The following is a 14,276-nucleotide window of genomic DNA, read 5'->3' as shown; positions in this document are numbered from 1 at the left end:
TGGATGTAGCGAAAGCGGACATGAAGTCAGTTGGTGTGAGAGAAGAGGATGCATAGGATAGGCTTAGATGGAGGCAGATGATTCGCTGTGGCGACAGCCATAAGAAGAGTAAGATTTTTAACAATGATAACTTGAATATTTTGTTACAATAAACCAGACGGAAAGACAGTTTAGCACAGTACTGAATTATCTTCAACAACAGAGGTTTTCTTCTTGCTAATTAGTATTTACAAAACTGTATATTGACATCTGTTTACAAAAATAAAATGTGTGAGCCAGATTTGAGTAACCACGTAGCAGGATAGATGTTTGTGGGGTGATTTCTGAGGAATCAGGAAAGAGCTCGTACCAACAGTCTTGTCATTGAAGATCTTGGGGTAACCTCTGTTGGGGTATTTCCCTCTCAGCTGCCACACATCAAAGAAAGGCTTCCAGTCGATGAAGTCCAGCAGACTGTTCAGGTCGTACCACTCAAACACATGGGTGCCCAGGATCTGTGGACGCACTGAAACACAAAGACAAAGAGAGAGCGGGCTTGGCTTTTAAGGTCCATATTTGATTTACTTGTTTATTTGACAAAAACAAATGCATGAGACATTTCTTAATGTTTAAAATACAAAGTAGATGCAATGCATTCAGGTTTCTAGCCATGGCTAATTTGCAACCCCTGTCCCTGGTTAGGCTTTCAGAATTAAAACAGTAAGTGTAGTCAAAGAGGAGACCACAATAAAAACAGCAACAAAAAACAGGCTTACTTCAGTTTTCATACAGAAAATAAACAACAGTTTTCACAAAAGTTGTCAAAAGTAGTGATACTATTCAGATACCACATGCTTAAAATAATACAATTTCTGTTAATTATAGTATTGAAAGTACCAAAGCTATGAAAAAACAAATCTACAGATCTACATTCAGATATATACATGAATGAAACATCTGCACTGAGTATGGGCTGGAAGTCCCAAGGTCACAATGGGAGACACCTCCAAAGGTGTCCTCTGTATCTGCTTGTTCTAACACCTTATTGAGGCTACATGATATTTGTACTCATGACAGATACTGTATCAGTGTATCTGTGGTAGAGTTTTGCTTTAATGACTTTAGAATTGATGCTAACTTACCTGGTGTGGGCAGAGAGAGCCAGTCTACATGTAAAGCCTTCGCTCTGGCCTGGGAAAGAGATAGATACTGACGATCCTGAGGCAACACAGGGAGAGAGAAGATGAAGAGGAAAGCAAGGCAATTTTATTTAAATTACACATATCAAACTCAATATGCCTAACATAAAATGAAGAGCTTACAGATATCCATCCAATTGTGAAAAATAAGATTATCATAACAGAGAAAAATGCACAGCTATATGAGATCCATAAGAATGACAAGGACATACAGCTGGGGTCTAAATTTTAGATTCACTCATCTGGAACACTTACAGTATGTCATGGCAGTTTGGATATTTAAATTATTTCTGCAATTGCTATTTTCCTGTGACAGGATGATTGGGAAAATGTTCTTTGTTACAAAAACAAACTAACTTCTGCAAATCTGATAAAATCTGATGGATCAAAAATATAGATACAGTAAGTTACAATATAGAAGAAACACTTCTAAATGTCATTTAACTTTATGAGATTGCCTCTTGACTTCCACTGAACTACACCTGCTAACTGTATCACTGTGCAGAAGGAAGTGTGTATCTACTCATGGATGAGAGGCTCATGCTCGTGACAGAGTGAGATGTCATCATTAATGATGTCCTCCTCGGCTGAGCTGTAATGTGAGCTAGCTCAGTGACGCTACGGTTGTCAGGTTGTGTGTTTAGGTTGTTGTGTATCTTCAGGAGCTTCTACGACCTTGCGTCTTCCAGAAGCACATCTACCTTTTTTTATCCAGCGTGCATAACACCTACTTTTCATTTCTTGTGCAAAAGGACATTAAATTTGATATCTCTTTGACTTTAAAAACAAACTAGACAAATGATGTGGACTGAAATTGCAGGAGAGACCTTAGAAAACTTTGAATGATTTATTCCCCTACTGCAGCTGTGTGCAGGGGCTCAGGTGTGTTTTCATGAGCCTGTAGGCTGCTGACTCGTACAGCCTGTATTTAGATGACACGTGGATGCAGTGCTGATCTCAAAGACGGTTGCCTATGTGGGTCACTGGACCCAGAACTAGAGAGAAACCTCCTGTAGTGCCTACCTCATTACGTGTTTCTACCAGCCATTCTTACCTTCAGGGAGTCGTAGTGCTCCTGCCTGATATCCTCATACTCCTCTTTCAGGTCATCAAAGTACTCCTCCCTCATGGCCTCATCCAGGAGCTGAGAGCACTAACAGACGGAAAAAAAGAGACAATACACTCAGGCTCAGACTAATCAAACAGAGGCCCAAACATCTAACTAACATCAACTCTCTGCCCATCTTGTATAATAAGAGATTATTTCCTCCCAAGGAGGTTCTTTTTTTACTTTCCTCTGTTGGTTAGTTGGTTAGATGAATTTCTGATTCAGAATTTAATAAAATGTGGAGCCATTTTATAGACTGTTGCAAAGGAACATGTTTTTGTTGTGGATTTTTTACAGTAATTTAAAAATATTTCCTCATGAACTACTGGCCTTACTTGGTGAGTGAAATTGCACCAAGGTACAGATTAAAACTTTGACTTTATCTGATATGTAACAAAAAAAATTAAATGTAAAGCATCATACAGCCTTAGTGGAGGCACGTGCAAATGCTAGTTAACAATTCTCAGGCTTTGCATGTCATCATCAGTGCTGGGGGGATTACAAAACTAAAGCGTTATAGTACTATATTATGTTTATCTCATATTATCCTCTCCCTGACCCTCCCTGTGTCCAAGGTGATCCGTTTATTTTAAAAGGTCTAGGCTGTTGAATTGTTCTGTATCATCACACTATTATTAAGATAAACAGGGGATTTTGCTTCCGGTCACAGGTTGATTCAGAAAAGCTGGTTCATGCATTTATTTTTACTAGATTACTGAAATGCATTTTTTCGAGGTTTAATCAACTCCAGTTTATTCAGATGCAGACAAAGTGTTAATTAAAACCGACAGGTGTGAACGCATTACTCCTACTTTAACGTCTCTTGAGTGTGTATTCAGTGAGCATGTGGACGATGTAGGAAAAATCTGGAAAGACCATTAGCTCATCGATTTATGCCTGCTGTAAAAATAAATGACTTGACTTGTCTTGACTTGATATTTGTGTAGCATGTTACTGAAAAAAATCTATTCATATCACATTAATGCTAGAGTTAAAAATTGACAGTGATACTCTAGGCCCGATAAAAGTTCAAGTGATGTCTTACCACCACCACACTCCTGGAGGCATCCAGAACATGGACAACAGGAGAGCTGTAGCGAGGGGCAATCTTCACTGCTGTATGTGTCCTATCAAACATACAACACACAAATTACTGCAAAATAACATCTTATGGTGAGCAGGGAAGATACTACTTACAATAACTAATTACATTTTAAGAAATACACCCATTAGACAGTTGCATGAAAAAGTCTGAGCACCCCTGGTCAAACTTTTGTTTACTGTCAATAGCTAAGCAAGTAAAACATGACCTGATTTCCAAAAGGCAAAAAGCTAAAGATGAGACATTTCCAAGATTACCTTTTAATTTCAATCGTTTACATTTTCAAAATAACAAAAAAAGGAAAAAGGTCCTCAGCAAAAGTTTGGGGACCCTGCATTGTCAGTACTTAGTAGCGCCCCCTTTGGCAAATATCACAGCTTCTAACCACTTAAGCAGCTATGAGTCTTTCAGTTCTTGTTTGGATGATTTTCAACCATTCTTTCTGCTAAATGCTTCTAGTTCTGTGAGATTCTTGGGCCGTCTTGCAGGCACTGCTCTTTGAGGTCTAGCCACTGATTTTTTTAATGATGTTTAGGATGGGGGACTGTGAGGGCCATGGCAATACTTTGAGCTTGTGCTTCTTGAAATAGTCCAATGTGGATTGTTTAGGATGATTGTCCATGATTGTCCATCCACTGAATCCATTCTCCCCTCTACCTGTGAAATCTTCCCTGTGCCACTGGCTGCAACACAAGCCCAAAGCAGCAGGGCAAAAATTAACATTTTACCTCATCTGCCATTGGCTAGTGACCTCCAAAAATTTACTGGCCAAACATATTTTTCACCAGCCAAATAAAAAAATTGTGCCTTATTTGACGAAAAATAATTACCTTACGTTTTTAGTACGAAAATCCAACTTTAGGAAAATCCAACCCTGTCCTCTGTGTTTCTTTGGCGTGCTTGCGGCAAAGGCTGCAGTAGTAGTATCACGATACCACAGCAAAAATGAGGCAGATGTGCCTTTCGTTATTTATAAAAAGATAAATAACTTTTCTATAATACATCAATGGTATTTCAATGGAATAAATTACTTATTGACTACTATTGGGTACTTATTCATACTTCAAAAACAGCATCAATAAGTGATTAACATAGGGGGGGATCAAAATAAAATAAATAAATAAAATAAAAATCAACCAGCCACCCTCCACCCCTGACAAGTAAAGAACAGTCCCTTCATAAGTAAAGAACAGTCCCTAAAGTGCGGTGAGGTCTGTGGAAATGTGAACGGCTCGTTTCTCCTCTGACACGCCACATACCTGTGTGCTGCCACGGCTCGGTTGTCCAGGTACTACTGGGCAGTCATGACACCAACGAAAGAGGAAATTACTGGACCTGGAGTCGGACTTCTCTGTCGCTGGTAAGCTGTTATGCGCCGCAGAGCACTATAAGCCTCCGCCGTATTCCTGTCTGTGACCCCCGTTCAACCCACAACCTCCAGGATTCGCCTTTCCTTTCTGCTGCTGGTTGAAACGTGATAATAGGGGCGCCCCAGCGCCCACTCCACGTGGGAATGAGCAATAGTCTAGAAAACTGGCGAGTTTTGCTTTTTTTTGTTTTTTTGGAGGGCACTCACATAGATTGTGCCCTGGGCGGTCGCCCACATTGCCCATAGCAAAAACCGTCCCTGGACACAGCTGGCAGAAATGGTCAAAGCACATAAAAAACCCACATGCAATTCAAAATTTTCCATCGGCCACTGGCGGTGTGTGTTTTTGTTTTACACGCCAAACTCATTTTTTACCCGCCATTGGCGCTTGGCGGGTGTTAATTTTTTCGCCCTGCAAAGCAGTCTGAGGCCCTGGTAAAATTTGTCTGAGAGCTCAAATATCTTGGGGTGCCCAAACTTTTGCATGGTGCTCCCTTCCTTTTTCTCACTCTGAAATTGTACAAAACAAAATAATACACTGATTTTCCTTAAAATGTTGAAAAGCATGTTTCATCTTTAACTTAATGCACTTCACTCTTAACAGTGAAAGAAATTTTGACCACGGATGCCTAAACTTTTGCATGCCACTGCATGTACGATAGAAATTATTTTGTGTAATGTTTTAGGAGTCAAATACTCTTCTGATCCTAAGCATTATTAAAGCACCATTTAACATCCTCTGTGGGGCTTTAGAGGGTGTAGCCAGCTTTGTCTCCTGTGAAGCACATCATCATGAGCTGCTTTCTTACACATTAGAGTGGAGAGCTTCATCAGAAGGACCTAACACAGTGGATCATGCTACCTTCCACGATATATACGCCTCCCCTCTCTACAGAGGTGCCTTTACCAACCAGTAGGAGTGGGTTGTGTATCTCCAAGGGCATGATCCTAACCAGCTGTCCATCTGCATTTAGTGTCATTTGTGATTGATGTAATGTTTGACCATGCCGAAATCACTGGAGTCACATTCTGACCAGCAGTGGTGAACAAGTTTTTTTTTTTTTCTAAGTGCTAGCTTGCAAATTTTTGCTGCACCATATATATTCCACTTATTGGTCTCCATAGTATTCATGTCTATACACAAAATCAAATATGACAACAATTTGCTGCATAAAGATTTGATATGTGTTTGACCAAAAAGTGAATAGTTGAGAACACCTGTTACCTAACGTACATTTCTTGATTTTCAGTGACGGATATTTTTGCCTTGTCTAGGATTTCTGTGTGTGTGTGTGTGTGTGTGTGTTTATGTTACTTTGATGTGGTGGCTCCTCCAATCAGCAGTGGTGTTGTCATTCCCAGTCTCTCCATCTCTTTGGCCACATAGATCATCTCATCCAGAGAGGGGGTGATGAGACCAGACAAACCGATGATATCTGCAGGGACAAAGCAAACAAACACCCCACATAACTGCTGCTGCTGCGTTGATAAAACAATAACAATTAATACAGCAATATTTGGATAGGCCAGAATTTGGAACGTCAGCTATAGGGCAAAGTCAGGTTGAAGTGTACAAGTAGTAAAAATTAAATCCAATAACCACCCATGATTTCCTTGTAAGGATGATCATTTTTGGTAAATATTTTTAGGGTATATAAAAATGTTTCACAAAAAATTTCAAACTACCACTTCTAATGTCAACAGTGACTCATTATAGAAGTATTTCAGTGCTGGAAAGATGGCTTTTACATAAAACTGGGCTGTCTATGCAGCAGAAAGACATGCTATATGACCAAAGAAAACAGAGACAAAGAACTGTGGCATTCACTTTTGCTCAAGAGGCAGAAAACCTAAAACTAACAGAGTGCACTGTGCCGCATCAGACTAATAAATACTCCCACTGGTGGGTGATGTAATGGGAGCGCCTCCGTTTTGACACAGAATTAATGCTGTGAATGTCATGTACAGCTCTTTTCACCTTTAGTGTTTCATGGAATTCATTATTAAGAGCAGTGTCCTTTTACTGTGTTTGACTGTTGATCATTTCAAGCATCTTCTTAGGAAAATCAGCTGTAAACAAGAAACAGCTCAAGGATTTGTTGCGCAAACATGCAGAGGAGTTGGGGGACTTTTTTCCACCCTGCGTAGTGTCTGCAGTCTTCCTTATAAACAATATACTATCCCAATGGCCTCCAGAGCAACAAAAGCCAGTTAATCACTTGCTTCTGCTTGTACTATGAAGCTTAAGTGCTGTGAGGCACAGTAATATCTGGAGGCCACTCAGATGAGCACCATAACATTTGGACCACCTTGAAGCTTCTCTGTGATTGGACAGAAAGGGAAGTGAGGGTTGAAATGACACCCTGGCTTGAGTGCACAGTATTTGTGTTGTACACAGTACCTGCTTTCTGTTGTATGGCCTCTCTGAGGATCCGATCACAGGGAACCATCACACCCATGTCGATCACTCTGAAAAGCAAGAGGCATCAAAGCACTCAGACAAGCTTTCCTCTTTTCATTTCTTTGATATACAATAGGTAATCATTTCAAATAATATCATGTCCTCATGAGATTACAGTCATATATACTAAAATTCAGTTTAAGCTCCAAAATGGAGGCTCCTCTTGTTAAATCACACATTGTCAATAATCATAAACTTACAAAGTCTCCATTCTGACTGCTTTTTTCAAATGTCAATGACAAACATATTAACTGCTATTTACAATACATTGTCATTCAGCAAACCGGTTTTACCTGAAGTTGTTGCAACCCAGCACCACACCTACGATATTCTTGCCAATATCATGCACATCTCCCTTTACTGTAGCCAGAACTATGGTGCCCTGATAGGGATCCTGCAGAGCAAGGAAAAAACATCAGAGGAGCTGAAGGACCAGAGAACTGAATGTTTCAGTTTGTCTATGATCATGTGATTTTAGGCACTCTAAATACTTTATCTTACTTTTCATATTGGCTACAAGGAACCAATTGATTTTCATGCATTAAGTGCATTAAACTCCATTAAATCACTGGAACCGCTCCACACCACCAGCATTTGGAATGAGTGAACAGCCACAAAACCAGAGTGCAAAATAACTACACACCAGCCGGCAAGTTTCAGTTATGACTAGACAGAATCCAAGTGCCATCTTACAGGTGAACCACACCTCTAATGCATAGCTAACATCTAAAATCTGCAACTGAACTCTGGTATTTTGTTTATGCTGGATTAGAATAAATGCCTTTTCAATCGACTCTTCATTGATATACCAAATCTAATAGGACACTATGGCTTATTATAGGAAACCATGAAAGAAAGGCTGTGATGCAGGTTATATAATCTTAATGTAGCCATCAAACATTACAAAATCAAATAAAAAGAAATATTGGATTGATTACATTGACACATACTAAATAAAGGGACTCTGATCGAGGGCAAACACTATGATCTGGACAACCTTTTCACTTTTTAAAGCTTTCATCTATAAAAAGGTCACATCTTTAGACACATTAAGCTGAAGACAAAAAAAGGGGCATATTTTTTGATGCGCGCCGATTTGCCGCTGGTATGTTTTGGCCTTTACCCATATTTTTATGCTAGTTTTTATGCCTCTATCAGGACTAAATGTTACAGTTATGTACAATTATGGACCTTTGAGAATTGTGTAGCTTTTGGTAGGAATCCGTCACTTACACTTCACTTACACTGATGTTTGACAACAGGATTTCTTATGGTAATTTACCTTTGGATATGTTAAAAAGAGCATGTGATTATAAACTGTTTTCTGGGACGTCCTTGTAAAAAGGCTATATAAATGAATTGACTTTTTGTGGTTCAACAGAGATAAAATACACTGAACTAGCATTATGACATTACATATAGGACTCCAGTGAAAAGAATTTTTGTTCTTTGTGGGAACACTGTGGTCTAAATGAGAGTTGCAATAAAATGCAATTAAATGCATCCTTATTTAGTAGCGACTGACTGTTTCCTCAGTTGAGCCCGACAATGCCATCATCTCCTCCCTCTCCTTCTCCATGAAAGGAATCAGATAGCCCACTGCCTTCTTCATAACACGAGCCGACTTTATCACCTGCAAACACACAAGGACCGAAAAAGTTTATTACGGTTTCAAAAGGCTGAAATACCCTGTAATCCAATATAAACAGAAAGAAATACATATTTTTTTCTTGGAATTGATGGCATCCTAAAATTTGCATGACTGGGGGGAAAAATAAAATTTGGTGTGGAACCAGTTATAGAGTTGAAAAGTGGTGCATACGAATTTTGCAGTTAACAATCAAGGTGTGTCGTCATTTATGTGTTCAAAGTGACAAGCACCAAGAGACAACAGCTGAGCACCACAGGTAGACAGAGAGAAAAAATCCTGAGTTACCATCCTACCTGTGGAAGGAACATCTTCCCAGCTCCGAAGAGATCTCCCACCACCTTCATGCCGTTCATCAGAGGGCCCTCGATGATGTGAAGGGGTCGAGGGTAGCGGTCAACGAGAGCCTGACACTCCTCCACATCCTCCACCACATACTTGTCTATTCCCTGTCAACAGCAACACAGGCAGGAGCATTCCACAAGAAAAGAAATGAGAACATAAAACAGGTGAATTGTTAACATGGCAGTTTATGTTTTGTTTTTATATTTCTAAAAAAAAAAAAAAAAAAACAATAAACAGAACTTGTCTCTGTCAGAGTTTACTTTCAAAGTCAAAAGAAAGGTGGAAATAGGATCAAAAAGTCAATTCTACAAAAATCTGTTGACTATCTTTTTCGGAAAGCATTTCATGCCCATGGGAATGATTTCATTCACTGTCTTCTTCCAACAACAGAAAATGTTGCAAAACACTGTTAGAAATCACTTAATATGATCTATCAAGAAAGTATTACCAGAAAATTTACAAAAGTTGTTTGATCCTATTTCACAGGATGAGGGGCATAGACCGGAAAAAAAATTTTAGCACCAGTTTTAAGAGACTACATTGAAGCAGGTGTGCATTTCAGTGGTTGGCGCCAAACTGTGGAATTCTCAACAAAATTACTTAAATCATTGTATACTTTTTTTTTGTTTAAAAAATGTATAAAGAAAGAATAAGTAGACTATATGATGTCAGGTAAAATCTGTCCCCTTGTTGAAGGTGAATTACTGTGTATGGCTCTTGATTCTTGATTCTTTCTGAAGTTACTGTAGGTATTGGTTGTTAAGTAACTGTAACTGATAGACCTTTTTTTGTTTATTTATTTTCTGAGAAAGTGTCCAGAAAAATTTCCTTTTCCCTACTCCTTTTTGGTCATCGGATGTGTTTTAGAAATAGAGTGCCGAAGTCACACCCCTTCCGGTGAAGCTCATGGGACCTTAGATCAGAAAAAATATGAATGGCAGTGAATGAGGAGAGAATACTATCTTCGGGTCCCATTTGAGTTGTGACATGAAATCCAAATATGTCGTTAATGAATTTAAAACATAAATTTTAAGGTCAAGAAAGTCATACTTTGTGGTAAAACTGTTGAGATATAAGCTTTTGAAAAAAACCTAATTAGAAAAACTACACAGGAGGCGGTTGCATATGTGACGTCATAGCTTTCGCTCGCTTCCTGCAGCTTGGAGTGACTGCAACCTGGCACAAAACACACAGACATCTTCAATCATAAATCGATTAATCATAAGCATGCAGGAAGCGAGCGAAAGCTATGACATCACATACGCGACTTCCTCCTGTGTACTCTTCAGATCGGAAAAAATATGAATGGCAGTGAATGAGGAGAGAAATATTATCTTCAGCACTCTGGTCAACGTAAGTTGTTTTTAAATGTGCTTTATAAATAAAGTTGACTTGACTTGACTCTTGAGTCTTTCTAATTAAAGAGCTTATATCTCAACAGTTTTACCACAAAGTATGACTTTCTTGACCTTAAAATTTATGTTTCAAATTCATTAACAACATATTTAGATTTCATGTCGCAACTCAAATGGGAACAAAAGATAATATTGCTCTCCCCATTCACTGCCATTCATATTTTTTCTGATCTAAGGTCCCATGAGCTCTACCGGAAGGGGCGTGTCTTCGGCACTCTATACTTCCTAACCATGTCTGAGCAGCCATACAACAGTGTTGAGAGAACAGGCTTGGCTGACTTAGTGTGAGCTTGAGTCTAAAGCCCAGTTTGTCACTTTCAGAGCATTCTGATCAATGTAGCTGTAAAAAAGCTATTTGAATGTTAGTAATACCAGTATGCGGGGGTGCTCTTGGAGAATTTAAACCAGTGTGAACATTCTCCCACAGGATTTATTTAACCTGATCATCAGATGTTTTACCTTGATGAGAGCGTACTCCAACCTTTCCTCCACACCTCCTTCTCTCCATTCATCTGTCTGAACCACCTTCTTCGCTCCTTTCGCGTTGTTCTGTAAACAAGATTGGTGAAGACGTCATCTGTTAACCAAACTAAAGAGACAACAAACTGGTGTACTATTTTTATGAATATGTGTATACCTGTGCATAGGCCAGAAGTTTCTCAGTTGCATCAGCGTCTCTGTTCCAGATGAGGTTTTCACACAGTAACAGCAGCTCTTTGTCAATGTCATCATAGACTGGCAGGTTCCCCGCATTCACTATCCCCATATCCATACCATCCTGAAACAGGACAGAAGACCGATGGTGGTGATGTTACAAGTAGAAAGACTGCCTGTAACACTTTTTCCAAGGAGATCAGACTATAGGGCCACTATGAAGTACCTTCTTTACCCCTCCTTTGCATTTGACACCGCTCCACACCACATCACACCGCTCCAGTGTGTGATTATAGACTGCATGCCAGCTTCGCAGAATCAAAATAGGCATGACAGGCATAACGTGTAACGCAACAGCATCGGCCGCTAGTGTGACAAATAACATACGCTTTGGCAGCGCTTTCTAACAACAGCAATAACATTAACATGGCAATAACCATCATTTACTGTCCCTGTTATCTCTTGGCTGATCTCCTCCTCTGCTCGGAGGGTTAGGAGCTCTCACACCTCACAGTTTTCCCAACTTGCAGACATTTTCAGCTGCTGTTCTTCTCCTTTGAGTTAGCTACCACCTACTTTTTACATCTCCTATGGTGGGTCGCACACATAATACATCTTCAACACATCACACCTGTGCCGTCCTGCTGCCTGGTAGCTCGAAGGGATCAAGTACCACTATCCAGCCCTAGATGCAACCTTTACTACAGTTACCACCTTGGAAAGTAACATCATGACAAGAACTGTTGGTCAGGGGCTTTATGATACAGATTTCCATGGCTGAGCAGCCAGGTTGCAAAATCTTCTCAGGCCAACTTCATCTTGATGCCGAGGTGTTAAACAATCACATTAGTGTACTGTTTGACTGTTCACAGTTTGGGCAAATAGTGTAAGACTGACATGTTTTGCAGTTTTGGTTTCATCCTCCCAGTTTTGAGAATTTTGCTGTTTAGACTTATGCAACCACTTCAGTACTACTGAGGTGAACGTGATATCATTTATTCAGAGCACAGAAAAATATTTTTGTAAACTCTTTCCAGGAAACACTGTCATCATTATTTACAATAAACCATAGACCTTACTGTGAATGTTTTTTTTCTATTTTCTAATCTAAATTCCATTGACAGTGAGCGTGGTGTGTCAGTGTTTACCTTGATAGCATGGTACAGAAATGCTCCATGCATGGCTTCTCTGATGGCCTCCATCCCTCTGAAGGAGAAGGACAGGTTGGACAGACCGCCACTCACCCTGGCTCTTGGTAATGTCTCCTACACACACACACACACACACACACACAATTTATAATCTTTGTGTTATCACCATATGCAATAACCTAGGGTAATTACTGGAGGGAAAAGTCAGCAGCAAAATGCACTCACTAATAATTGTTTAAATGATAAGTTGAAAATAATCCCAATAAGAATCTAAAAATAATTTTAAAAGTTAAAGAGTATTAGGGTTTATTTTGCTAGGCAAACATGGCTTAAGCCCAGTTCAGACCAAACATTTCGCAACCAAACGAGGTGAAACAGGCAACTACTTGCAATGTGCCATTCTGCAATGTTGTAAAACCTGCCAGTTCACACCAATGCACTTTGATGAGACAGTCTATCTAACACTGGTTCTGCACTGGGTTGTTTGATTGAGAGAAGGGCTGTGCTTGTGAAGATTTCTGACCATTTTGTGTTAGGTGAGATGGACCCATTTGCAGGCTAACATGGATGGGTTAAATTAGTGTTTATTCTTTCTGACAGGTGTATTACCTTGATAACTTTGGTGGCTCTGATAAAGTAGATGGCATAGTCATTATGTTCCTCCATGCCTGTACCAATGGTGAGGATGTTGGGGTCAAAGATGATGTCATTGGGGTTAAACCCCACTTTGTTGACTAGCAGCTTGTAGGCCCGGGTGCAGATCTCCACTTTACGGTCTGTATCTGTGGCCTTGAGAGGACGGCAGACTTGTTAGCAATATAGTGTGTTTTTGTGTCAGTCTTATGTGTGTGTGTGTTTGCCTCCTCACCTGTCCCTCCTCATCAAAGGCCATGACCACTACAGCAGCTCCGTAGCGCTTCACAGTGGCAGCTCTGTGCAGGAACTCCTCCTCTCCTTCCTTCAGGCTGATACTGTTGACTATACACTTCCCCTGACAGCATTTCAACCCAGCCTCTATCACTGAGAAGTTAGAGGAGTCAATACACAGAGGAACCTGCAGAGGAGAAGGACAGCCTCAATGCCTTCTTCTGTTTTACTGAGCAGATTAATTCATAGGTCAATCATTAAAAGGTTCATATGTTATATTAAAGGAGATAAAATGTAAGCACACATCTGAAGCTGATGGTTAATACTGTAAAAACCCAAGACAAAGTATAAACAAAATATTTTATTAGAAATAACAAAGCCGGAAACTTGGCTAGCCCCACACAAAAGCCCCTGATGCAAAGGAATGCATTCATCATTTAGGCACCAATCAGACTTGACAAATAAGACTCCAAGTCTACAGCCATGCTTGTAACTCTGTGAGCCTCAACTGCGGCAATACTGTGCTTTGAGTTTAATACTAACACTGGCATGCTAACATGCTCACAATGCCGACATTTAAAGCAAGTTCAAACTTTAGACAAGTCTAAAAGTAAGAAAACACTCACAAAACAGTCAAGCTTGAGCACTATTTAAATTCTAAAGTTAAACATAAAAAAAATATTACATGTATTAAAGGAGCAATTTGAAACAGTTAATCACATTTTTCAATTATCAAATCATGTCTTAAATGACGCTAAAAAATTGGGCACTTTACTCCATGCATTATGAACATTGCACATTATCCTAAAACCATGCAAACAACTCATGAAATTAGAGTGAGCAAATTGTATTTAGTGAAAACGATATTGTTTGAAAAAATAAATCTTTAGGTAACATGCCTCATTATTACAATGGCATTTTCACAGGGTGAACGCAATCGCATTAAACAATAATAATTTTAATAATAAGTCAACTGAC

General features: G+C 39.5%; 1 protein-coding gene across 1 annotated transcript in view; it reads right to left on the bottom strand.

Moving 5' to 3' along the window:
* mtr (5-methyltetrahydrofolate-homocysteine methyltransferase) overlaps window positions 1-14,276 on the bottom strand; it is a 50,077-nt gene that overhangs the window by 13,283 nt on the left and 22,518 nt on the right. The window contains exons 15-28 of the mRNA XM_033611824.2: window positions 13,300-13,485; window positions 13,041-13,220; window positions 12,429-12,545; window positions 11,264-11,404; window positions 11,086-11,175; window positions 9,163-9,315; window positions 8,744-8,851; window positions 7,512-7,612; window positions 7,159-7,226; window positions 6,073-6,193; window positions 3,332-3,413; window positions 2,233-2,331; window positions 1,122-1,197; window positions 350-505 (exon numbers count right to left, since the gene is read on the bottom strand). Coding sequence (XP_033467715.1) covers window positions 350-505; window positions 1,122-1,197; window positions 2,233-2,331; window positions 3,332-3,413; window positions 6,073-6,193; window positions 7,159-7,226; window positions 7,512-7,612; window positions 8,744-8,851; window positions 9,163-9,315; window positions 11,086-11,175; window positions 11,264-11,404; window positions 12,429-12,545; window positions 13,041-13,220; window positions 13,300-13,485 — 1,678 coding nt within the window. The remainder of the gene's footprint in view (window positions 1-349; window positions 506-1,121; window positions 1,198-2,232; window positions 2,332-3,331; window positions 3,414-6,072; window positions 6,194-7,158; window positions 7,227-7,511; window positions 7,613-8,743; window positions 8,852-9,162; window positions 9,316-11,085; window positions 11,176-11,263; window positions 11,405-12,428; window positions 12,546-13,040; window positions 13,221-13,299; window positions 13,486-14,276) is intronic.

Source organism: Epinephelus lanceolatus, chromosome 21, assembly GCF_041903045.1.
Source record: "Epinephelus lanceolatus isolate andai-2023 chromosome 21, ASM4190304v1, whole genome shotgun sequence".
Taxonomy (NCBI): Eukaryota; Metazoa; Chordata; class Actinopteri; order Perciformes; family Serranidae; genus Epinephelus; species Epinephelus lanceolatus.
This window is presented reverse-complemented; position numbering and strand designations above follow the sequence as displayed.